This window comes from Alternaria metachromatica, assembly GCF_023757995.1.
Source record: "Alternaria metachromatica strain BMP 0045 chromosome Unknown scaffold_18, whole genome shotgun sequence".
Taxonomy (NCBI): domain Eukaryota; kingdom Fungi; phylum Ascomycota; class Dothideomycetes; order Pleosporales; family Pleosporaceae; genus Alternaria; species Alternaria metachromatica.
Genome location: NW_026055509.1, coordinates 344,779 through 368,405, shown reverse-complemented (window position 1 = coordinate 368,405; position 23,627 = coordinate 344,779). Strand labels below are relative to the sequence as shown.

Sequence of the window (23,627 nt, the reverse complement as noted above, 5' to 3'; positions counted from 1 at the left end):
GCATCGGCCACAACGGGTTGAAGACATTCTCTGGCTCCTGTGAGGTGTGCGTTGTTGGCGCTCATGCGTGAAATGCAGACCTGCAGGGCCAGACGACATTGCTTCTCACCGTCTGATTCAGACAATACTGCACACGGTGGGGAGCACATTGCGGGTAAACCTGCGCCGTTAGTGGGACGGTTGGTGCAGCTAGCGACTGGGTTCCACCCATCTGCCATGATTTGTTTTGGCATATCGGTTTTCTCCAAGCTGTCGACCATATCAGCAGAAGATCACCAAACAGAGTTTACACGAGATGTCAAGTCGTGACGCACGGCGCTGGCTTCCCAATTCGGAGCCGTACCCGCGCTGACGTAGCGGATCCAAGATATTGGACGATGCAGCAGAATTAGAAACCTCTCCATAAGCACAGTCTTTGGGCGAGCTTGAGGTCTCGCATGCGGCGAATGCGGCGCCCGTCAGGACGCGAGTGGCATAGTGGCCGCGGTGTAGCATTGCGAAGAGAAGATTTCTGGCATCTTGACATGAAAATAGTCGAGGAACGGGCCTAGCGTTGCTATTTTGGAGGTGCTGCGCCTCTTGGTCCCTGAGAAACGATGGATAGCGGGCGATCAGGTCAGGAACAGCAGCGGGGGCTATTGGCTGGCAGCATCGCGGAAGCCGATGGACCAGGATGACTCCGCGAGACATGACGAAATAGGGGACAGTGAGGGAGGGCGTGGCAGAGGGTCGCAGGGCTGCGAGGGCGAGATTCAAGGGTGGTAGAGCGGCGTCACAGACGGGTGCGATACGCTGCATTGGCGAGGCTAGCCAGGCCGGGTGGAGAAGGGCGTCGCTGGGGCATGCTCAGTGCTTGGCCCTGGAAGATATAAGTCAAACACACCACCGCTCTTTCTCTGCTCACACACCTGTCTGCTTCCCCCCGCACCCTACTTTCTTGCACACGCCCAATTGCCTCCGACTGCCTTACAATCGCTTCCATTCATATTCAGCACCCTACTTTCGTTTCGTCGCCATGTGGTAAGTCCCCGCCGCCCCACTATGTGAAGCTGTGGCAGCTACAGCGAGGCTCTGGACACGGGCTAACGACGGCGTCTGCAGCGGTATCTTCGGCTACATCAACTACCTGGTGGAGAAGGACAGGAAGTACATTCTCGACACACTCATCAATGGTAAGCAATCCCGCAGCCGCTCCCCCAGACGCGCGTTCCACGGAGTCGGAAGTGGTTTGGTGGGGCTGGAGGGCGATCACTAACACGCTGTCCCCTCAGGTCTGCAACGTCTAGAGTACCGTGGTTACGACTCGGCTGGTCTTGCAATTGACGGTGACAAGAAGAATGAGGTCTACGCCGTCAAGGAGGTCGGCAAGGTCGCCTCGCTGAAGAAGCTCGTCGAGGAGCAGAACTTCGACCTCAACAAGGTCTTCGACTCGCACGCCGGTATCGCCCACACCCGATGGGCCACCCACGGTCCCCCATCGCGTGTCAACTGCCATCCCCACAGGTGTGTCACGTCCACGTTCTTTGGACCACCCAGAGCACGTACTAACCGCCCACCAGGTCCGACCCCAACTGGGAGTTCTCCGTCGTCCACAATGGTATCATCACAAACTACAAGGAGCTCAAGACGCTGCTCGAGAGCAAGGGCTTCAAGTTCGAGACGGAGACCGACACCGAGGCTATTGCCAAGCTCACAAAGTACATCTACACCGAGCACCCCGACCTGAGCTTCCCCTCGCTCGTCAAGGCCGTCATCAAGGAGCTCCAGGGTGCCTTTGGTCTTCTCCTCAAGTCCGTTCACTACCCCCACGAGGTCGTTGCGGCCCGCAAGGGTTCTCCCCTCGTCATCGGTGTACGAACACAGAAGAAGATGAAGGTCGACTTCGTCGATGTCGAGTACAACGACGAGGGTGCTGCTCTCCCCGCTGAGAGCGCCTCGCACAACGTCGCGCTGAAGAAGTCCAACAACTTGCTCGCTCCCCCTGACAAGTCGCTCCTTCACCGATCGCAATCGCGCGCTTTCCTGTCCGACGACGGCGTCCCGATGCCCACCGAGTTCTTCCTCTCGTCCGACCCATCCTCCATCGTCGAGCACACCAAGAAGGTCCTGTACCTCGAGGACGACGACATTGCACACATCCACGAGGGTTCCCTCAACATCCACCGTCTGCACAAGGATGACGGCTCGTCCAACGTCCGCACCATCCAGACTCTTGAGATCCAGCTTCAGGAGATCATGAAGGGCCGTTTCGACCACTTCATGCAGAAGGAGATTTTCGAGCAGCCCGAGTCCGTCGTCAACGCCATGCGTGGTCGTCTCGATGCTGTCAACAAGACCGTCACTCTTGGTGGTCTCCGTCAATACCTCTCTACCATCAGGCGATGCAGGAGAATCATCTTCGTTGCCTGCGGTACTTCGTACCACTCGTGCATGGCTGTCCGTGGTATCTTTGAGGAGCTCACTGAAATTCCCATTGCCGTTGAGCTGGCCTCCGATTTCCTTGACCGTCAGGCACCCGTCTTCCGTGACGACACCTGCGTCTTTGTCTCCCAGTCTGGTGAGACTGCCGATTCCCTGGGTGCTCTCCGCTACTGCTTGGAGCGCGGTGCCCTGACTGTCGGTATCGTCAACACCGTCGGTTCCTCCATCTCTCTCCTCACCCACTGCGGTGTGCACATCAACGCTGGTCCCGAGATCGGTGTTGCCTCCACCAAGGCCTACACCTCGCAATTCGTCTGCATGGTCATGTTCGCGCTCTCTCTCAGTGAGGACCGTGCATCCAAGCAGAAGAGGCGGGAGGAGATCATCGAGGGTCTCACCAAGATCTCCGACCAGTTCAAGGAGGTGCTCAAGCTCGACCAGCCCATTAAGAAGCTCTGCGAGAGGTTCAAGAACCAGAAGTCCCTGCTGCTTCTCGGCCGTGGCTCTCAGCACGCTACCGCGCTCGAGGGTGCTCTCAAGATCAAGGAGATCTCGTACCTTCACTGCGAGGCTGTCATGTCTGGTGAGCTCAAGCACGGTGTCTTGGCTCTGGTCGATGAGAACCTCCCCATCGTCATGATCCTTACCCGTGACGACATCTTCGCCAAGTCGCTCAACGCATACCAACAGGTCATTGCCCGTAGCGGACGGCCAATCATCATCTGCAACGAGAACGACCCCGAGTTCCCTACCGACAAGACAGACAAGATCGAGGTGCCCAAGAACGTCGACGTTCTCCAGGGTCTCATCAACGTCGTTCCCCTGCAACTCATGTCGTACTGGATGGCGGTTGCCGAGGGTGTCAACGTTGACATGCCCCGTAACCTGGCCAAGTCGGTTACCGTCGAGTAGATGTATTATGGATATGGCGTTCTCTAGGATAGAGAAGCTGGTGTGATTTGGATTTGATTTACGATTGAAAGCTCTTGGATGTAGCTTATGTGTATGGCATGGAAACTTTTACGATATCTAGAACACGGAGCGATGCGATGCTCTGATTGAATGAACAAAATTTCAAACACATCTGTCCCATTTCGTGACTGTCTTGACGGGTCAGGTCGAGGATTGATTGCAATTAACGAGAGGCGTTTGAGGGAAGCTTACCCCTGCTCGCGATGACACCATTGCACGATGCGGGATCCCTGCCTTTCGGTTGCGGGGCGGCTCCCAATGTGGTGTGCTCAGCTGCTCGTTCCTGCATTCTTCAGCCCACCCAGTCGCCGTTCCCGCTCGACCTTCACCACAGCGACTCCACTGTTCCATCGCACCTTCCCAATCTACCTACAAACTTGCACACGCGCAACGGCAACATGGCAACCATCAAAGGCCCCGGCGCCCCCAAGACGTACGATGGTAAGTAGGCAAGCAACCTCCGAGCAACCCCGCCCCCACCACCTCAACTGTGCGACTGACTGAAGCTGTGCAGGCTCCGCACTCCGCATTGGCATCATCCACGCACGCTGGAACACCAAGATCATCGATGCGCTGCTCGAGGGAACCAAGAGGAAGCTCAAGGAAGCGGGAGTCAAGGAGGAGAACATAGTCGTGCAGAGCGTGCCTGGGAGTTACGAGCTGCCCTATGCCGTCAAGCAGTATGTCTCCCCATATGACGTTGTAATCCGGGCACAAAGCTAACAGGCACTTCCACAGACTATACTCGGCCTCACAAATCCAATCCTCGTCCACAGGCGTCGTAGGCGCAGCAGCAGACCTCCTCGGCTCCACCTCGGACCTCACAGCCCTCACTGGAGCGTCGCAGTCCAAGACGTCCAACTCGCCCTTTGACGCGATAATCGCGATTGGCGTGTTGATCAAGGGAGAGACGATGCACTTCGAGTACATCTCGGAGGCGGTGAGCCATGGACTCATGCGCTTACAGCTCGACAACAACGTGCCCGTCATCTTTGGCCTGTTGACGCTGTTGAGCGATGAGCAGGGACTCATGAGGGCGGGGATTGGTGGCGCGGATGGCAAGAGCGGACACAATCATGGCGAGGACTGGGGGAGTGCCGCGGTGGAGTTGGGTGTCAAGAGACGGGGGTGGGTTGAGGGCAAGTTTGTGGACTAGGACGTGGTGTGAGGATACGGGGACACAAAGATCCAAGTGACTGGGCCACTACTAGGCTCTGGTTTGCACATGCTCATAGAAGGCATGCGTGTCCAAAATGGAATCACGCAGCTATGATACACCAGTGCTCGTACAAGCGCGTGGTCCTTCCACCACTCGCGGGATGCCGCATCTGAGAAGCAGCGTGTCGACTTCTGCCTGACGGAGCGTGGAGCGAGTAATGGTGCTTCCATTGTCCCATTCAATTCGCCCACTCCTCATCTGCAGCTTTGGTACTACAATACGTGCTCACGTGCTACATAGCCCTCTATCGTCCCACGTGCTTTTCAAACGCGTTTCCAGTATTGAATGGTGCTGTGCTGCGCTGGCCATGTCCTCGTGCGACTGCAGTGGGCTAGCGTAAATGCATAGTGTACGCAAGGCGATCGCGATGACGCTTAGGCTGGAGGGATGCGGCTTGACAAGGTGGTGCGCGCGTGCGAGATTCAGTCCTGGGGCGGCAATTCCATGCAGGAGACGATGGCAGAGATTATGCGACCATGGTGGCCAAGGCTGGTCGCTGCAATGCAACAAAATTGTTGAGTGCAAGAGGGATGGTTGGTGGACGAGAGAAGCACTCTCCTTTTCCCGCCAGGGCCTTGGAAGACGCTAGTCCAGGCGCAGTGCCTCGCCTTGGAACCTCAGATTCCCTGGACGACGGCTCTTACTCACCACCAGCCCCATCTGTGCGAGCAGAGCGCTGTCGACCCCATCGCCCGGCTCATCTTTCCTCCCTGTCTTTCTCCCTTGCCTCCGCCGCCTGTCCCCGGGCGCCCCGACACGTCCTCACCGCGTGGTGCGCGTAGTCGATATCCCGTTCCTGGCCTGCAGCTGCATCGAGTACAGCAGCGCGCGGCGCCCCTACCCACGCCTCTTCTATCACACCCGGCTATACAGTGATGGCGGCAGCATACACGTGCTAACACAAGGTCGATCGATAGTGTGGTGCGCTTTTGCAGCGCAGCCATCAGAGACTGGGCTTCGACATCAAGTCCATGTCAGGCACGAGACGCGGCGAACGAGAAGACAGGTCTCTGCGGCGGGAAGCCTCTCGTCGCCCCGGCTCGTCTGCCCCCTCGCACGCAGCTTCGGCGGCCACAGCGACACCGGCAGCGGGTGAAACGCGCAGGAGCACGCGCAGGAACAAGTCGGATTCACCCAACAACGATGCGCAGCGCCGTAGCGAGCTGCTAGACGACGTTGACTCGGACGCCTCTGCTCCTACGCCCGCCTCGTCCACCTTCTCCGCGCCTTCCACCATGTCGCGTTCTGGTCAAAATATTTCTCTCCACGCCCTCACACCCTTGACCAGCTCAGACTCGTCTCCGCCGGGCAAGCTGCCCAGTCCGCGCTCTTCCAAGCTCTCGCATGAGACGATGCACACAACCTCGTCCTCTACACACGCGGCGCCATCGAGCGCGCCCAACAATGTCGCCGATACCATCACCCCCATAAACACGCCGCCCGAGACGCGCATCTCCGTCTTCCCAGCCGACGGCGTGCTGGGACAACGCTCCACCTACGACGCACAGCTTGACCCCAAACTCGATAAAAAGGCGCGAGGAAGGGGAACGGCGAAATACACCACAATACTGGACAAGGTACGTGAAGGTTACAAATACATACATAGATGTGGTCGCCCTGTGACGCTAAGGCTAACTTAACTTGTGTTACAGGGCGACCCATCTCCTCCTCCCGATCCACGCCTGGCCATTGCCGGCTACACCACTGGCAACTATGTCATCAAGACATCCTTCACGGGCGCTCCCAAATCAAAGCTCCGAATAGCGCCATACGTCGCTAAGCCCTACTCTTTTGATCAACGCATATCATGCGGACCAGGGCCTGCAACCCAAGTCGTTGTGACGGGCTTCGATCCCTTGACACCAGATGCGCAATTGCGTGGTTTCTTCTCCACTTACGGCCAAGTAGAGACGCTCCGCAATCAAGTACATCCCGATAACGGCAGCCCACTTGGGATATGTCTGGTCAAGTTTCGCGACACCCCACCAACGCGCGGAGTACCTGGCATCAAAGCAACCACCTCAGCAAAGCGAGCTGAGCGCGAAGGCACAAATCAGCGCATTGCGCAACACATGATCAGGGTGAAATCTGATCGCGAGGGCCGGAGATGCCAGAAACTCATGGATATGGCGGTGCAGCAGACCCGGAAAGAGGAGGAGAAGCAGCGTGCAAAGCTCGCAGCGAAGACTGCGAGCGTTGCGGCACCAGCTACACCGGGAACCTTTGATCTGCCGGCAAACGTTCCCAAAGGCCCATCTGGCAAGGGCGCGCGTCCGCCAATTCCGATCCCTCGAGAACCCTTGACAAGGAAAGCCGCACTCTCCTTTCTCATCGAACGCGAACCAGTCAAGCCTACGCTGAAACGAAAGCCTTATATTTTCATCGCACACGCATACGTACCCGTCCTCAGCACAACCGTCGAACATCTCAAGAAGCGGTTAAAGAACTTTCGGTGGGCTTCGGTGCGATGCGACCAGACGGGTTACTATGTAACTTTCGAAGAGTCGAAGCGTGGTGAAGACGAGGCCGTCCGATGTTACAAGGAATGTCACATGCAGGCTCTATTCACTTACGTTATGAACATGGAGTGCAACCAATACGGCGACCCGAACTATGAGCGGAGTCCCAGCCCAGAGCGCGTGGTAGCCGACAAGAAGCGGAAGGCCATCGAAGAGCGGATAGAACATGAAGAGGCGGAAGATCTCGAGTGGGAAAAGAAGCAGCGGGCAGACTCGCTGGATCCTGTACGAGCCGCTTTGGACGTGCTCAAGCAGGAGCTCCAAGAGAAGCTTCTTGGTGACATTAAGACGAAATTGGCCGCGCCCACTATACTGGAACTCCTGGAACCGGATCTTCATGTGGAAAAGCGTCGCAAGTTCAATGTTCCGGCCCCGCCTACGAAGGAAGAGGTTGTTCGACCACCCGCACTTCTCGCCCCAGGATTCGACGCCTTTGGAGCTGGTACACCAAAGGGCCGCAATGGTGGTTTCGGCGGCCGCAACGCACGCAGGTCGTTGGGTGTATTTGATCCTAGCACCAGGCGTGGTAAGAAACCTCCGAAGGTTGTCAATGCATTTGCGGACGAACGAAGGAAGGCATCTGCGCCTAAACCCCGTGTTGCCCGTGGGCTGCATCGCCAGATGATTGAGATGTTCGAACCGGAGGAGTCGGATGATGAGAGTCGCAGCCAGCTCACTCGCGGTACTGAGGAGCAAGAGAGCCGACCCATCAGCCGTGCTCCTTCCACCGACGTTGAAGAGGAGGTGGAAGAGTCATCGAGAGCTCACCGCGCTAAACGGCGCCGTATCGAAACGGGCTGGGGCGAAGACAGTGACGAGGAGATGGACGACTCGCATGCAAGGAGTTTGCTTGCCCATTGCATTCACAAGGATCCAGAGAACATGGCCGAGAAAGAGCTGGAACAAGTACTCGCAATTCTTCCTCGTTCGTCGCCTATTTGGAAGAAGGCAGACAAAGCACTCAAAGGGTTCAGGAGGTTACGGAAAATTGAGCAAGAGGCTGATGCAATCTTTGGGGTGGAAGCAAGCCCGATTGACAAACTTGAACCTGAAGTCGTCATCACCCATGATGACGAAGCACTCAAGCCCATCGAGACTACTGAACTGCCAGAGACGCTCACGACACTCAAGAAGAAAGCTGCCACCAAGCCCAAGAAGAAGACTAAGAAGCAGCTCGAAGAGGAGGCCAAGGCTGCCAAGATCGAGGTTACGGAAATCGAGACACCTGCGGAAGAGGAGATCGCCGAAGCGAAAGAAGTCAAGGAGGTCATCGAAGAGGTCGTGGTGGAGGAGTCGACGCCAGAAGACGACGAGCGGGCCTCTTCTGTATTCTGGGGCGTGTCCTCTGTGGAGCCTCGTAAGACTGTTGAGGATGACCTCAGTGTTGTAATGGACATTGACGGTTGGCAACATATGCTCAAAGACGACGAGGATCTCCGTCACCTCAAGGCTGCCATGGAGTCCATCAGTGCCGCCAAGATTGGCGATGCACAATCCTGGGCATGGAAACAAAAGTCTATCAAGCATCTCAATCGCAACGGCGAGGAGGGTGTCTCGCGTACGGAAACCAAGATCGAAGGGTACTACGTTCCCAACGCGACTGGCTCGGCTCGTACGGAGGGTGTCAAGAAGATTCGCGAGTCTGAAAAGTCGAAGTACCTCCCTCATCGTATCCGCGTCCAGAAGGAGCGCGAAGAGCGCCAGCGCCGCGCCAAGCAAGAAGAGCGAAGTGTCGTCTCTGTTGAAGGCTTCAAGTTCCAGACCAGTTCCAACAAGACATCCACCGCCAATTCGCGTGCCAACCGCGCCAACAACCGTCGCATGGTCAACGATATCAACATATCCAAGAACATGTCCGGTGCTGAAGGCGATGCCCTCCGTTTCAACCAGCTGAAGAAGCGCAAGAAGCTAGTCAAGTTCGACCGTTCCGCCATCCATAACTGGGGTCTTTACGCCCAAGAGCCCATCGCCGTCAACGACATGATTATCGAGTACGTGGGTGAAAAGGTTCGACAACGCGTTGCCGATCTCAGGGAAGCCAAGTACGACATGCAAGGTGTCGGATCGAGTTACCTATTCCGCATTGACGAAGACACGGTCATCGACGCAACCAAGATGGGAGGCATTGCAAGATTCATCAATCATTCTTGCACGCCCAACTGCACGGCCAAGATTATTCGCGTCGACAACACGAAGCGTATCGTCATCTACGCGCTGCGGGATATCAACTCTGGTAAGCACAATTCCTTTTTACGGACAATTCATGCCACGGAACATCTACTAACAATATTTCCAGATGAGGAACTCACGTACGACTACAAATTCGAGCGTGAAATGGACGCTACGGACCGTATCCCCTGTCTCTGTGGTTCTATCGGCTGCAAGGGCTTCCTCAACTAGTCAGCTTCGCATGGCTTCAGCTCTGCTTCGGCTCCCTTCGTACATTATCTTTGCGCCGGCTTTCCTTCAACATCACACTTTTGCAGCGCTACATCGCTGCTTCTTTTGTTTCAACACCTACACTTGGCAGGGAGCGAAAAAAAAGGTGGCTCCTCCCCATATGCACATGAAGCTAGGCTTCATCTTGGATTCGGGACTGGAAGAAGAGGGAAATCTTGCATTGCATGGCGTTTTTCAGTGGCTACATATTATCACCATCTTCCTGGCACCCCTTTCTTCCTTTGAGAGAAAGGGCGCGAATGTATCATTTTTCTTATTTGACTAAAAGAATGGGCGAAGGGTGGGTGGGCGGCACTTGCCCTTGACTTTATCGATGGGTTTGAGTCAGTCGGGTCACATCTTTGGCATTGTATCTGGTGTTTTTGTCGCTTTATCTTTTTTCCACTACGCTCAAAATCACCATTTGTACTATTTTAACATCTCTACGAAGAAGAGGTGTCGACGGAAGAGTGGTAGAAAACTCATGGTATGTGTGTGTCTGTGTGTCGGCTTTTGTGCCGTATTATCGACACCGGTAGCTATAATCAGTTCGCAAGGGAACAGAATGAGAAGATTGATCATATATCCACTGCCCATTTATATCTTGAGTGAGGTTATACATGGTCTTTTCTCTTGGTACCCTATTCGAACAGTCATCCCAGCTAGCTACCCAACGAAATGACGCGCGCAACGCAGCATCTCAAGGTCCCTCTAGGAGACTACTCCACGGCCCTGTTGCGAAACCGGCGGCTTGGTAGCACAAGCGCGGGTCCCGGGGTCCGAAGGTATGATTGGGGCTATGAGGTGGCAGGTCAGAGATTTGGATCGCGGTGGTAGTAGGTATGCTTGCTATGGTCATGGGAGTGGCAGGCAGACTTACAAGAAATGCCTTTTTGCAGCATTTTCTGGGTGCCCATACGCTTCATGCCTAAGCAGTGCATGTGTGTTAGCCTTCATTGTGTTACGATCCGACATGAAACCCTGGAGGCAAACCAGCGATCAAAGGAGATGGCCTGGCAGCACCGAGGGGTGGTTGAGAGATGACGTGACGGCTATTGCACGTATCAGACCCTTGAAATGGGGGCAAGGAGACCGGGGAAGCTTACTCGGAAGATGCGGTGTCCATATCGTGACCGTGACTATATGCGGACTGCATCCAAATATCTTTGGGGGCGTTGGATAACTGACCGAAGACTCTATCCCTGGGGAAAGAATTAGTATTTGAATATGAGCAGCTCTTTAACTCAGGGGTTTCCGTGTACGTTTGTAATTTAGTTAAGAGAAACAAACGAGTAAATAGTATCGTAGTAGGCACTACAATGAAGCTGGAACGAGCCTTGGATGTGTTTGATGGATCAGGTCCTTACTTTCGCCCATGTCGGCAAATCTAAAGGCTCCGATATCACAGGCGTTCTTTTCAGTAAAAAAGTCGTCTCGTGGATCTGAAAGACGCTCCTTCAGGGTGTTTAGCACGGCCTTCCATCGTCGTGAACCCCGACTAATATCTCTTGGGTATGCAGACCAGACCTTTTTGTGCAAACGCAGATGTTTGCTCTCGCCGTGTTGGGAACGAATGAATGAAATGCATACATACCATGGATCAATACGCTCCTCCCTCTTTTGCTTTCTCAAGATATTCAGAATGACGGCAGCCTCTTTGATAGCAAAGTGATCGGCAATGTGCTGCAGGTGCTTCAGACTCCAACCGACTGCAGATTGTGGACAGCTTCTTGACCAAGCAACAACGTAGAGGCTGAAAATCAGTATGTAGACATCGAGGATATGCGGTATGCTGTGTGAATGTTGTTTACCCGTGCTTCCACTAGGCAGCTTATCCTTTGCGACTAGGTCGCAGTCCGTCATCTGAGGAACCGATGCGACGATCTCCTGGACGAGGGTCAAGATGGCAGTATTTGCTCGATCACACTGAGCGGCAACTTCAGGATCACAGCTCTCGGAACAGGACTGGATGATCTCCTCGCAGAGAAGTATTCGTGCTATGCGAAGCACGTTCCACATCTGGGTGATCATGCGATCGGGGTAGACGTCATATACCCTTGGGAATCCGTCGGGTACCAGTCTTACTCCATCGGAATCAGATAAGCTTTTGCGTTTATACGTCCAAGCCGGGCTCGCTTCAAGTGCAACAATCTCGAGCTTTCGATCAAAGTACTCGCTCTTCGTTGTCCTTTCTTCCGCCGTCATAAAGCCCTTGCGCATCTCTGCGGCTAGATCGGTTATGTCAAGCATCAATCCGCTGAGCTTCCACTTCGGATAGTCAGTATTGACGAATTGTGCTGCGTGTACTCGTATTTGTCGTATGGAAGGGTCCACCACTCGCCCTGTACTCAATGAGCATATCGTCGCGTTCAGGGAAAGTCCCATCAACGCCCGTAGCTCAGTGCCTTCCTTGAACGACTCTACACCTCGCAGTTTGACCAATGTGAGAGCGCCCTCGATATGGGCGTGTCCTGATGTGTTGATCTCCAGGGCAGACTTCATGATCTTCTCAAAGAGATCCAGCAACAACGCGCCTTCGAAAGTGGATGCCGCTTTTGCTGTCGTGGAATTCTGCAGGGCGATGTTGATCTCCCGTAGTGCTTGACAGTACTTTCTGCGTCCTAGATCTCTTGCAGTCTCCGAAGAAACCTGATGGGACAAGAAGGCGAGACTGACCGCCTCGATGCTCAAAGTAAGATATTTGGGCGCGGATCTTGGGTCTAGATAGTTGTATAGGAAGTCCCATGTGCGACTAAAATCGGAGACATAGTACGTGAAGAACATGTCTCTACCCAGGGTCAAAAGGTCTTGGGGTAGATGTCGAACCTTAAGCTTGACTTTGGGTTCGCCAACACATCGTTGCTTCAGTGGGGACCTTGTCTTTGCTAGGGCCTTCGTCCGTACAAAGTCGGTCTGGTCGCTGATCCGAATGTTGATCGTGTCGCGATAGCCGGTGCATGCTGCTCCCACTCGAATGCAAGAGTTGCAACTTGGCCGTTGCAGATCACACTGGATGTGTCAGTAAGAAATCCCAACTTTGGATTCGAGGCATACTCGTAGTCTTCTCTCCCTACATCTTTCGCAAAACTTGGATGGTTTGCCGCGGAACACCATCAGATTCTCTGCAGCGTGAACGGGTTGTCAATCTGTGGGCCTGTTGAGCCTGAATTGATACTAAAAGAAATAAAGTGTAGATTCAATCTAATTGACAAGTCTCATTTTACCAAGCAGATGAAAGTGGTTGTGTGGTGTATAAGGCTGCCGGCAGCATGTAAATGACTGGAAGCTGACTGCCGTACTAGTCCCAAGAAGGAATGCATCTCGTGCTGCGTCCACTAGCGCGATGTAAGCATGAAGGACGACTGCCAGCCAGTCGCGTAGGGGGTAGATGTTGCATTCCGAGGTCTGGCCTATTATCTAATAGTCTGAACTTACTGATGAAACGCCTCAAGAGGTTATCAATGTTCCACAGCCGCGTAACTCGCAAATGGCTTTGGCCGCTACCTACATCATCGTGCATGGATTTCCAAAGAAGTGAGGTGGGTGGGAAGAAATCAGGGCACCCGATAAGACATATGTCGCGCCTCCACCTCCAAGCCAGGTCCTATCCTTATCTACAGCTCGAGGGCGAGCTATACATGTATCGTAACACGGCGCACATTTTGAGCGCATCGCGGGAATCGATGAAATCTTGAAAAGAAGATAGAGGTGCATTCCATGCTTGCAGTCGATCTAGATCTTTGATGAACAACGAAGCCTAATCGCTATCGTCGTATTTATTTCCAACCCCAACATCACCTAGTAATATGTCATCAGGCGCCGGGCCCCTGTGATTCCTCACCCACTCTGTCTCTACGCGGAAGAAGATCCATATCCATCTTCGCAACACCTCGAGAACTTCCATTGTAAAGATGCCCCCTTCCAAATCGTTGAAATGATCCAGATGCACACTGAGTTTCAGACTCCATGTGCACCTCAGCATTGCGTCCACTACAATCGCTGCATAGTAGAATTCTTTGGCATGGAACCAGCGATGCCGTCTTAGACCCCGTGGGTATTCTGGGCTATCCCGAGTACGGGCATTGGAGAAGAGGGTAAGATCCCAATCCTTGGCTACGTCCCAATAGAAAGAGTAGCCAGAGTTTACCACCACTGCGACGAGCCACATACGGAACAACGTCGCTTCCGAAACACCAAAGCGTGAAGGATCAGGCGAGCGTTGCAGAGCACTCAGTATGATGACAGGAAATGCGGTCGAGTATTTCAGTGCGTTGGCCAAATGCTGGCCACCCCATCCTGTCGCTGGACTGATCTGACCAGTTTGCTTGTTCGCCTTCTGAACACGATAGTATTCCGTGATACACTGCCGCAATCGAATCATCGAGGGTATGGCAATGATGAAGGGAACCCAAAACACGCCGCCGCAACTTCTGTTTGGAGGCCCTGTTGAGCTGTGCGACGACGAGAAGAACATGCACAGTGAGACGAATAGATCGCCCAGCACCTTCGCATAACTCGTCAACGCATCGGCGAGCAGAATGTCTCCAAACTTTCCATCTTGTGCTTCTGCGATGCCACCGATCGATATACGCTTTAGCGTCGCCAATGTACGAGTCCGTCCATTGCGACTAACGAATGGCAGCGGTATGACGAAGCCAATGACCAGTACCAAGAGGTAGAGGTTTGGCAGGATTTCCCAAGCGGCAATGTCTGTAGGGCTGCCGTGCGTAAGGGTCCAGAATAGGAGCAGCGAGAGGGCGAGCGGGATGGAGAGGAAGGTTGCGATACGGTAGCAGGAGAGGTGGTGCGGGATATGGCGGGGTGAGGTACGGCCCGGGTAGCGGATCAGACTCGGGACGTCTATCTTTATGAGGGTGAGGTAGTGGAGGTTTAGACCCCAGGCCCAGATGCCTGTGCGGCAGTTAGTAAGGTGGTTGAGAGCAGATGGCGTGAGCGTTCGCATACCCAGGACTATTATAAGAGCGACGCGATACGGCAGGGGCAGCACGCGACTGAAGCCATCGATTTCTGGCTCGACGGCGGGATCACCGTCCATTTCTCGAATGCGCGCTCGGTTCCGTGGCGGTTGCTGTGTCCCAGCCTGTTCTCTGCCGTATGATCATGAAGCTCCTCGATGCAAAAGACACCCCCAATTGGACCCTCTCTTCACAGCTATCTCCGGTCGTGTTGGCGCAAGGGGTTGCAGATGTCGCGATAGCGTGTCCACTTCCCCAAGGCGATGGCATCAAACACGCTAGCTAATTTACAAGCCACTCTCCAGCCGCCGTTGCGTTACGTCAGCATGGGCTTCAGCCTCACGCGCGCTAGCTGCATCGTGCCTGGCGGAGTGGATCTTTGGTTTGTGCGACGACCGCGGGAGCTTTGCCTAAAGCACAAGGCCATGACGCGATCATCGCGACGACAAAGTGACGCTTCTCCGCCGTATGCTATTGGGTACCTGACTTTGGAGGGAAAACAACGCCTAGATCTCTAGGCTCGCTGCACTACTTGCTTCTTCTCCACATACCAAGGTTTCCATTGACTGTCCCTACTTCGTGCGTCACACCACCCAGCACGACACACAGCACCTTCCACTTCATCTCTGTCACTCTAAACCTCCACCCTTACCTTCCCCCACTCCCACCTCGTCAATTGAAGGCAGACAGCAGGACCAACAGCAATCATGTCGCCTCTCTCTGTTCCTAAAATTTTCATGGCTGGCGGCGCCGTCGGCTTCGGCTACTACCTCTTCATGCGCCAATACTGGTTCCCCAACCCGTACAAGACACAGGGCGTCCAGAACATTGAGGATCGCTTCTCAGCTGGCGGAGGCCACCCCACGCACACACCTGCTGGAGGAACCCAGCGCGGTACGGGTACAATGAGCTCCCCAGACTTAAAACCCTGGAAGTACATAGAACGGAGTTTGCTGACATCAAGCTTGTAGGCTCTGCGTCCGCAAACGAAGGAAGGCACGACGGCCCGAGCAAGGGCCCAGACTCGGAGCACTTCAAGAAGAACATCAGCGACCAGCAGAGTGAGGTATGTGGCACACTGATTTCGATGCCCAAGAACTGTGCTAACGTGCGATAGCCTGTCTGGCCGAGCAAATTCAACGAGATACAATACAACAACCCCAAGGGCAAATAAGCGACTCCGGAACGATCGAGCAGACACAAAAGCATGGCAACATATTGCCAAGGGGCATTGGGCATCTGATGAATGGCATCATTGGCGTTTGGCAGATAGCGATGCACGATAGCATCCGGTAGATTTTTGAAACCCTCACTGTTGCGGCCAGTTGAGCGCAATGAGGCCCCCAGATAATCGAGAAATAACAAAACCAACTTTCCAAGGAGCGCCCAATGCTGTGTCGCTGTCAGCGACTCTCGCTACCTGATGAAGTTCATGCTGTTCCGCGTAGCTATGGAAGTGGAACTACACATGCCAGGATCATATTGACGAATAAGCAACGTCACACCGCAACAAAACGAACCGATGTAATGCAGCGAAGGAATTCAGCAAGACAGTGTTCACACGCGCTGGCTGTTTGAAAGTGGGACGTATACAAATGCTGGCGATTATGTACGAAAGAGTCAAAGGCCTAGATCTTCGCATTGCCCGTTTTCCTTGCGGCTGTGTTCCTAGCAGCATCCAACACAAATGCTACATGATGGCTCAAAGCCACCAGATCGCCGTCAGCATTGTGTACCCACACTTCCAAGTCCATCCTACCGTTTGCCACCTTCTTCATACCCGCCCTAACCTGCAGCCACTTGACTCCCTGCGGCGGCAGCGCTTTCTTGATGTCCAGATTCAGTAGGAGGGTTGGATACCAAAAGGGTCCCTCTCCTTCGCCCTTGATTGACTCAACCATCAGCGGGAACATGTCTGCGACAAAGCCGACCGAGGAATCCGTGAAGTTTGTCCCATCAGAGAAGCAGATCCACTCATCAGCGAGATGCTTTAGGCTTCGTCCTTCCCGAGGGAAATAAAACTTCACCCTCTTCGTCGCTTTTCGGAAGTTGGCGTGCGGCAATTCTGGTTGGAGCCTCCAGTTTGTATCTTCATCATTTTCCAGCTTTGTCAGGTCGACTGACGGGACGGGCGGTGAAAGCTTGTATCCGACATCTTGGGTGAAGCCCTTTTCCGTATCCATGTTGGAGTTTGTGACGTACGCGACGACTTCCTGTCGGCCATCTTGCTCCATGGTCACATGTACGATAGACGTTTGGCGACCAAGTTTAACATCATCGACTTTGTATGTTGCGGGCCCGGCTTGGGTCCGTCTCAGGAACTCAATATGGAGAGCTATGGTGTGTGGCTGGTTCTGCTTCGCCAAAGTTGTGCTGAAATGTGTTTTGACTACCTCCAGTATGCTAAGAAGTCGAGATGTGGTTAGTCAAGGGTGTGAAGCAGAATGCGATGGGCCTTACCATCCTGTAACGTAGCCACCATTAGGAACTGTTGCCGTTAGTAAAAGCGGATGATGTTATCTCTGCTGGGGTCTAAAATACCGCTTCCGATGCTCCAATCATCGTGTAGTGTACATGAGTACGTGTTGGAGGACAGTTTCTGTACTGCAGTAGCTTCTTCCCAACTCGGCATCTTGACAACCTAATAGTGCGAAACTTTCGTGTGTTTGGAGAACTGATAGGCCTATATGGTCAGGCTATCGATGTTCGAGGTTGTCGCAATGCCGTTGACCTCGGGAGGCCATGCGCAGCTATCGCGCCGCTAACGCCCAAAGCAGAAAGAACCTCGGTCATGGTTGCCCGGAGTTGTGGGGTTTACCCCGGTCGACTAATCATGGCCAGCCATCTCAATGCGCTGCGTCTGCCCTCGGTATTCCCAGGTCCGTTAGAACGCGACGGGCTATGTCCGTCTTCTCGTTCTGGCATCCTTCTACTTTTACTCTACTCCCTCCATAAGATTCCTTGGCTCGGTACTGATCATCAACACGACACCGATCTTCAAACACTAAGATGCCGTCCGAAAGCCAGTATCCTAGCTTGCCGATCCCAGACGTTGATCTGGTAAGTTTGACATACGGAGATAAGCCCTCTTGTGGAACTAATGCTGACGTTTGTCCTTGATCGTAGTGGGCGTTTCTCTTCGAAAGGAATGACAGGCCATACGCAGATGACAAAGGTATGTTCTCATGTTTTGTCAAACATAAGTAATCACTAAAACAGGAAATAGTAATCTACTTTGATCCCTACACTAAGCGGTCCTACACATACGCCCAGGTCAAAGATGCCGCTATCAACTTTGGCAAAGGGCTAAAGGCACTCTGGGACTGGCAAAAAGGCGATGTCCTAGCTTTGTACACACCTAACTGCATCGACACACCAGCGATAACATGGGGTTGCCACTGGGCAGGCGGTATCCTGTCGCCAGCCAACCCAAACTACACAGTCGATGAACTTGCGTTCCAACTCAAAGACTCCGGTGCAAAGGGCTTGGTGACACAGTTACCTTTCATCAAGAATGCGCAAGAAGCGGCAAAGAAGGTTGGCATTCCTCTTGACCGGGTGATCGTGATGGGCGACCACAAGGATCCTTCTTACCAAGTCAAGCACTTCACCAGTATTATCAACACAGCCGGGTCTTCCAAGTGGCGGAGAACAAAGGCTAGCAATCCATCGGAGGACCTTGCATTCTTGGTCTACTCCAGTGGAACCACAGGTCACCCCAAGGGTGTCATGTTGACCCACCGCAACATTGTCGCCAACACGATGATGATCAAAGCCGCGGAGGCTGGTAAACTGCAACCCACAGGAGGACCAACTGGCGAAGGCGACAAACTGCTGGCTTTCCTGCCCTTCTTCCACATTTACGGTAAGTTCCTGCATGCGCTCATCTAGGTGGTTCTCAACTGACTTCGACTAGGTCTCACGTGTCTAATCCATCAAAGCTTGTACTCTGGTCTCCAACTTGTTGTAATGCCGAAGTTCGACCTGGAGGACTTCTGCAAGTTCATTCAAGAGCTCAAGATCACATTCGCGTATGTGGTCCCGCCGATCGTTCTGCTCTTAAGCAAACACCCTCTTGTATCGAACTACGATTTGAGCTCGATCCGGATGATGAACTCCGGCGCGGCCCCTTTGACAAGAGAGCTTGTAGAGGCAGTTCACAGCAGACTGCAGATCCCTGTCAAACAAGGATACGGTCTTTCGGAAACCAGCCCAACAACGCACACCCAACCCTGGGAGGACTGGGACAAGACCATCGGATCTGTGGGCAAGCTTCTTCCCTACCAAACAGCGAAGTACATGTCTCCAGAGGAAAAGGAGATGGCAGTGGGTGAGGTTGGTGAACTATGGATCAAGGGCCCGAACGTCTTCAAGGGCTACCTTAACAACCCTGAGGGAACCGCGCATGCAAAGACAGCAGACGGGTACTTCAAGACAGGCGATGTTGGATACCAAGACAAGGACGGAAACTTCTTCATCACCGACCGCGTGAAGGAGCTCATCAAGTACAAGGGGTTCCAGGTGCCACCTGCTGAACTAGAGGGTATCCTGGTCTCGCACCCGAAGATCAATGACGTAGCAGTCATCGGAGTCTACTCGAAAGACGATGCCTCTGAACTACCGCGCGCCTACGTCGTACCCAAAGATGGATTGGGCAAGACGGATGAAGACGCGAAGGAGATCATAGACTGGTTGAGCGCCAAGGTCGCCCACCACAAGAGACTCCGCGGCGGAGTGAGATGGGTTGATGAGATTCCGAAGTCTGTAAGCGGAAAGATTCTTAGGCGGATGCTCAAGGTGAAGGCGCAGGAGGAGGAGGATAGCAAGGCGAAAGCGAAGTTGTAGACTACCTTTACCTCGAAAACGCAGTATATAAATGTCAATATACACGCGTCTCTTACCAGCTGGACCCTTGAATCTTTCTTTAATTGCCGATCGCTCTCGCCCTCCATCAGCTTTCTTCTACCTCATCTCTTCTACTCACCTGAATAATCTGGAGGACTAATTCGCTTTTCACCAAGCCTTCTCTCGTCCAGGAACGTCAATACCGTCATATATCCTACGTGCAACCTTGCATGATCAGCAACATGCAGAGTGAGTCCGAAATTTAGAGGATATTGATGTGGCTCTTCCAAGCTAATGGCATACCAGCCCCCAAGCCCACGCCGACCCCCAGGGCCGCTCCGGCTCCCAAAGCCACTACCAAGCGCAGAGCGGAAGAAGACTACGTTGAAGTCATTGGAGAAAGGATAATTAAAAGGCGCTTCGAACCAGTTGCCAAGATCTTAACTGAGAAGGAAGAACTGGACTCTCCGTATCAGATTTCCGTCAGAGTACATCCAGACCTCGAAAGATTCCCTGGCGCACTGCGCAATGCCCTCCAAAAAGCTTGCCAGACAGCGTTCTACACGCACATATCAACACTCCAGGCTGGTAGTTTACCCGAGTATCGTCAGACTTATAGCATCATATATGGTACACGCGTCCGCTCTGAGTCGATCACCTTCAACAACGAAACCGAACATTCGAATATCCTGGATCTCAGCATAGCCAACATCACCCTATTGAAGTTCTTCGCCGAGCGCCACAGCACCATGCTAGAGAAACGGTCATTCCAAGAGCAGAAACACATGGGACTCACCAACCCAAAGTTCCTAGAGCTTTACAGCGTAAGAAGGGGCGATCTGGGTTGGGGTCTGGACGCAGATGGGTGCCTATCTATCTACGCATCTTCGCTAGTCGAAAAAAAGACGAAGGAGCATGTTTGGTACGTCCAGGCTGACGATTCTCTAGTGCTCAAGGGCGAGAATTGAGCTGTCCGGAAGAGCTTACAGAGAGCTGAGTACAGAAAAAGGGAGTTAGGTCAGGTATGAAAGGCATGACCTAGGTAGTGATGATATTCGAGGTTTCGGAGTTGGTCGGAGTGTTCCCGGGAATGGGCCGGCTGGTTGATGCTAGAATTTGGCGAGGTGGTTCTTGCTGTACTTTTTGCTTGGCTGATTGCAATGGCAAGTATCACCCTTTAGCATTGAGAACGTTCACCTGAATCCAGGATGCAAGGTGGTGGCTCCGTTTCCGTGCAAGCTCTGGAGTGTGGCTCAGCCTGCGCACATTCGAGCGATGGTGATCATCCACTTCCAATCATCACCGAAGATGGTCTGCGCACACAAGTCTTTCTGTAAGGAATGTAATTCAAGCCTTGAAAGTTGGTGTTTGTGGTTGCCGTCCAAGAGCATCAGTTGATCGGGGAGAGCACGTGCCTGCTTACAGCTAGCGCCATCTTGGCACCACCGCACAGCCGAGCCAAAATTACCCTCTCAGATTTGCGACTCTGAACCCATCTATCGACAACATCACGACCGTCACGATGCCGAAAGAAGTCAAGCAGAAGTCTGGCCTCATCGTTGGCCTTAACGCCGGCCACAGTACGTCTCCCCGCTCGCCGCTCTCGATACGCACCGATCGCTACAGATGAAAAAATTCGTGGATGGAGGCTAACACGGTCTACAGAGGTCACCCCCAGGACCCCCGCTCCCAGGATCTCGAGGAGGAAGGGTTTCCTGTCGAAGCGCACTGCCTTCGTCCGTGAGATCACCAAGGAGGTTGCCGGGTACGTTCCAATCCGAACTTTTCTGCAGAGGGACTGCGCAATTGTTCGCCGAACAGCCCGCTAACTTGACGTGTCTACAGTCTTGCCCCATACGAGAAGCGCATCATCGAATTGCTCCGAAACTCCAAGGACAAGCGTGCCCGCCGCCTAGCGAAGAAGAGGGTACGTCTCCCACCCTAGCACACCCCGACCGACCTCCTACCCGCTCCGGCACATCCAAGTACGAACATCAACTAACACATCACAGCTCGGTACCTTCGGTCGCTCAAAGAGAAAGGTCGACGAGATGACCCGCGTCATCGCTGAGTCCAAGCGCGCTGGTCACTAAACGGTTCACGAAACGCGGTGGATGATGCAACACGGCGGACGAACGACCGACTTACTTTCCGATTTCTTCCTGGGTGTTCGGTCTCTTTTCACAACGGGCGGCTCGATACGATCTCGGAACGTCACAACATACCACAAAAAGTATGACACGATTCATCGGAGTATGGCAAATGGACAATGATGGTTCCTGAACGTACCTAGCATGTGTCACTCAAAATCATGAAATGTGACGATTGGTTCACGCCAAACCAACCTGTCCCAGTGCACCCATGCGCGTGAGGTGCTGATGCGTTGATGTCTACCTAGCATGGATGTCAAATTCCTACTCTATTGCCCTTATCAATGGCAGAGTAAGGGCCGAGAAATGCTTATATTGAAACGCGCCTTGCTCGGAGACGAGACTGCTCAGGCTTCACACTTCCTTGTGTGGGTGAGGCCTCGAGCAGGGGCGTGGACATTCCAACAACTCATATGATGTCTTTTTTCACACTTCCAGACGACTTGCGATGCGATACAGCACATGCAACTCACTCTGATGTCTCGATCAGACAGTAGCAACGATTGAGTATTTCAGATCGTTCGCGGGAATTGAACATCATGCATTAATCGTAATTCTGTCAAAACCAGTAAATGCTCCAAGATGACTCCATGCAACCCTAATGGCCACAACTATGACAGTGTAGTCGTTTAATCGTCGTGACCAATCTTCTCCAGTTTGCCAATCTCGCGCTTCTCGCCAGTCTCGCCCACGAATCTGATGCGGTCGATACGCGTCTTCTCGCTATCGCCCTCGGCGTCCGCGACAAACAGTACTAACGAGTAGACGTTCTGGAACTTGACGAAGCGCAGTTCAAGCTTGGCCGTTTGTGTCTGCTCATCCCAATCTGACGGCTTCAGCTCGATCGTCTGAGTCGCTGGGATGTCTTCGGCCTCTTCGAATCCCAGGTTATTTGCCCTGTTGGTCCAGACGTGAATGGTCTTTGGCCGTACTGGCGCTTCGTCGTCGTCTTCGTCGCCGGATACGCAAGACGTGATGTGGATAGTGTGAACCTTCAGGTTGGCCATGAAGGGTACGTACAGCATGAGCTGGTTATCGACATCGCTCTCTACCCAGTCCTTCTTGCCTTCTGAGCCGGTTGCCGCACCCTTGCCCTTGTTGAGCGAGCTCGGTTGTGATGTCTCGAAAAGCGTCTTGACAGTGCCGAAATCGCTGTCCGCGTTGAGGAGATCGAGACCCCGTGGGTCCACGGAATCGGTCACGTCGGTGTATCCGCGTGGTAGACTGGCGCCTATCCACGGGCCGCTTCCACTGCTGCTGCCCCCTGCACCAGAGGCGCCACTGTTTCCCTTTCCATCGTTCTCTGCTTCCGTGGCGAGGGTCTTGATCGCCTCGGAAAGCTGCTGTGGATTCGAGCCGGCGTACTTCTTTATCTGCTGGTTGTTCTTGTAGATGATGAACGTTGGGGTACTAACAAGGGTTAGAAAGCGCTCAAATATGTGGCCGTGCTTGGGGAATGTGCATACTTGGTGACGTTGTAGCTCTGTGCAATCTGCGCCTGCTGCACTGTGCTGACTTTGGCGAAGGCGATCTGTCCGGGCCGAGTGAGTTGACCGGCTAGTTGGTCGTATACGGGCGCAATCGCTTTGCTCGATGTGTTTTCTTCATTGTAGACTGCAAGTACCACACATTAGCATCCGGAGTTTGCCTCGTAGATGCCGGGTCGCTGCTTACAATTGATGACTACAATGCGCGAAGAGGAGAGCAGCTCGCTCAGCACTGCAGGCCTCGTGATTTCGATGACCCTGGACATGGCTGTGGGTGTGTTTGGGAGCTGGTGATGTTGTCTGTAGAAGAGGCGCGACTTGCACAGAAGGAAGCGCCCGACAATTAGTGGGGCGCCATCAGCGCGGGGTGGTGGCATTCCGTCACCGACGTGTGTACCTAGGCCGGGTCCCATCTGCAGGCACCGACACCTGCACACGCGGCAAGGCCACCCCGAAGCTTCCAGAAAGATAGAGCTGCAATCGCGAACAGCCACCCAAACATCTGCTCCCTCAACATCACTGGAGCCCAGGAAGACAACCACTCGCCGAGTCTATATCTATTCCATCGCCGTCGGAGCATCGTCCTCGCCATCACCCGC

At 53.6% G+C, this 23,627-nt stretch overlaps 11 protein-coding genes across 11 annotated transcripts; 7 read left to right on the top strand and 4 right to left on the bottom strand.

Moving 5' to 3' along the window:
* Positions 1-1,015: 1,015 nt before the first annotated feature.
* Positions 1,016-3,333, top strand: GFA1 (glutamine--fructose-6-phosphate transaminase (isomerizing); the record flags this gene model as incomplete). Its single annotated transcript, XM_049334266.1, has 4 exons — positions 1,016-1,020; positions 1,102-1,172; positions 1,272-1,503; positions 1,560-3,333. The coding sequence occupies 4 exons, from the start codon at positions 1,016-1,018 to the stop codon at positions 3,331-3,333; spliced, it is 2,082 nt and encodes a 693-aa protein (XP_049186608.1).
* Positions 3,334-3,791: 458 nt separating this feature from the next.
* Positions 3,792-4,549, top strand: J4E83_007361 (uncharacterized protein; the record flags this gene model as incomplete). The annotated part of the gene is made up of 3 exons (XM_049334265.1): positions 3,792-3,834; positions 3,908-4,073; positions 4,132-4,549. 3 exons carry the CDS (start codon positions 3,792-3,794, stop codon positions 4,547-4,549), a joined length of 627 nt encoding a protein of 208 aa, XP_049186607.1.
* A 1,034-nt stretch (positions 4,550-5,583) lies between these two features.
* Positions 5,584-9,531, top strand: J4E83_007360 (uncharacterized protein; the record flags this gene model as incomplete). The annotated part of the gene is made up of 3 exons (XM_049334264.1): positions 5,584-6,189; positions 6,265-9,364; positions 9,428-9,531. The coding sequence occupies 3 exons, from the start codon at positions 5,584-5,586 to the stop codon at positions 9,529-9,531; spliced, it is 3,810 nt and encodes a 1,269-aa protein (XP_049186606.1).
* A 1,353-nt stretch (positions 9,532-10,884) lies between these two features.
* J4E83_007359 (uncharacterized protein) lies at positions 10,885-12,427 on the bottom strand (the record flags this gene model as incomplete). Its single annotated transcript, XM_049334263.1, is given in 2 exon segments — positions 10,885-12,407; positions 12,424-12,427. The coding sequence occupies 2 exon segments, from the start codon at positions 12,425-12,427 to the stop codon at positions 10,885-10,887; spliced, it is 1,527 nt and encodes a 508-aa protein (XP_049186605.1).
* A 900-nt stretch (positions 12,428-13,327) lies between these two features.
* J4E83_007358 (uncharacterized protein) lies at positions 13,328-14,626 on the bottom strand (the record flags this gene model as incomplete). Its single annotated transcript, XM_049334262.1, has 2 exons — positions 13,328-14,481; positions 14,536-14,626. 2 exons carry the CDS (start codon positions 14,624-14,626, stop codon positions 13,328-13,330), a joined length of 1,245 nt encoding a protein of 414 aa, XP_049186604.1.
* Positions 14,627-15,253: 627 nt separating this feature from the next.
* On the top strand, positions 15,254-15,720 carry J4E83_007357 (uncharacterized protein; the record flags this gene model as incomplete). The annotated part of the gene is made up of 3 exons (XM_049334261.1): positions 15,254-15,446; positions 15,518-15,612; positions 15,664-15,720. 3 exons carry the CDS (start codon positions 15,254-15,256, stop codon positions 15,718-15,720), a joined length of 345 nt encoding a protein of 114 aa, XP_049186603.1.
* Positions 15,721-16,174: 454 nt separating this feature from the next.
* J4E83_007356 (uncharacterized protein) lies at positions 16,175-16,780 on the bottom strand (the record flags this gene model as incomplete). Its single annotated transcript, XM_049334260.1, has 1 exon — positions 16,175-16,780. The coding sequence occupies one exon, from the start codon at positions 16,778-16,780 to the stop codon at positions 16,175-16,177; it is 606 nt and encodes a 201-aa protein (XP_049186602.1).
* A 775-nt stretch (positions 16,781-17,555) lies between these two features.
* Positions 17,556-19,391, top strand: J4E83_007355 (uncharacterized protein; the record flags this gene model as incomplete). Its single annotated transcript, XM_049334259.1, has 4 exons — positions 17,556-17,606; positions 17,673-17,721; positions 17,773-18,411; positions 18,463-19,391. 4 exons carry the CDS (start codon positions 17,556-17,558, stop codon positions 19,389-19,391), a joined length of 1,668 nt encoding a protein of 555 aa, XP_049186601.1.
* A 230-nt stretch (positions 19,392-19,621) lies between these two features.
* J4E83_007354 (uncharacterized protein) lies at positions 19,622-20,359 on the top strand (the record flags this gene model as incomplete). Its single annotated transcript, XM_049334258.1, has 2 exons — positions 19,622-19,640; positions 19,698-20,359. The coding sequence occupies 2 exons, from the start codon at positions 19,622-19,624 to the stop codon at positions 20,357-20,359; spliced, it is 681 nt and encodes a 226-aa protein (XP_049186600.1).
* A 554-nt stretch (positions 20,360-20,913) lies between these two features.
* On the top strand, positions 20,914-21,484 carry RPL36 (60S ribosomal protein L36; the record flags this gene model as incomplete). The annotated part of the gene is made up of 4 exons (XM_049334257.1): positions 20,914-20,971; positions 21,057-21,156; positions 21,237-21,318; positions 21,404-21,484. The coding sequence occupies 4 exons, from the start codon at positions 20,914-20,916 to the stop codon at positions 21,482-21,484; spliced, it is 321 nt and encodes a 106-aa protein (XP_049186599.1).
* A 686-nt stretch (positions 21,485-22,170) lies between these two features.
* On the bottom strand, positions 22,171-23,294 carry J4E83_007352 (uncharacterized protein; the record flags this gene model as incomplete). Its single annotated transcript, XM_049334256.1, has 3 exons — positions 22,171-22,951; positions 23,008-23,155; positions 23,216-23,294. The coding sequence occupies 3 exons, from the start codon at positions 23,292-23,294 to the stop codon at positions 22,171-22,173; spliced, it is 1,008 nt and encodes a 335-aa protein (XP_049186598.1).
* Between the last annotated feature and the right edge of the window lie 333 nt (positions 23,295-23,627).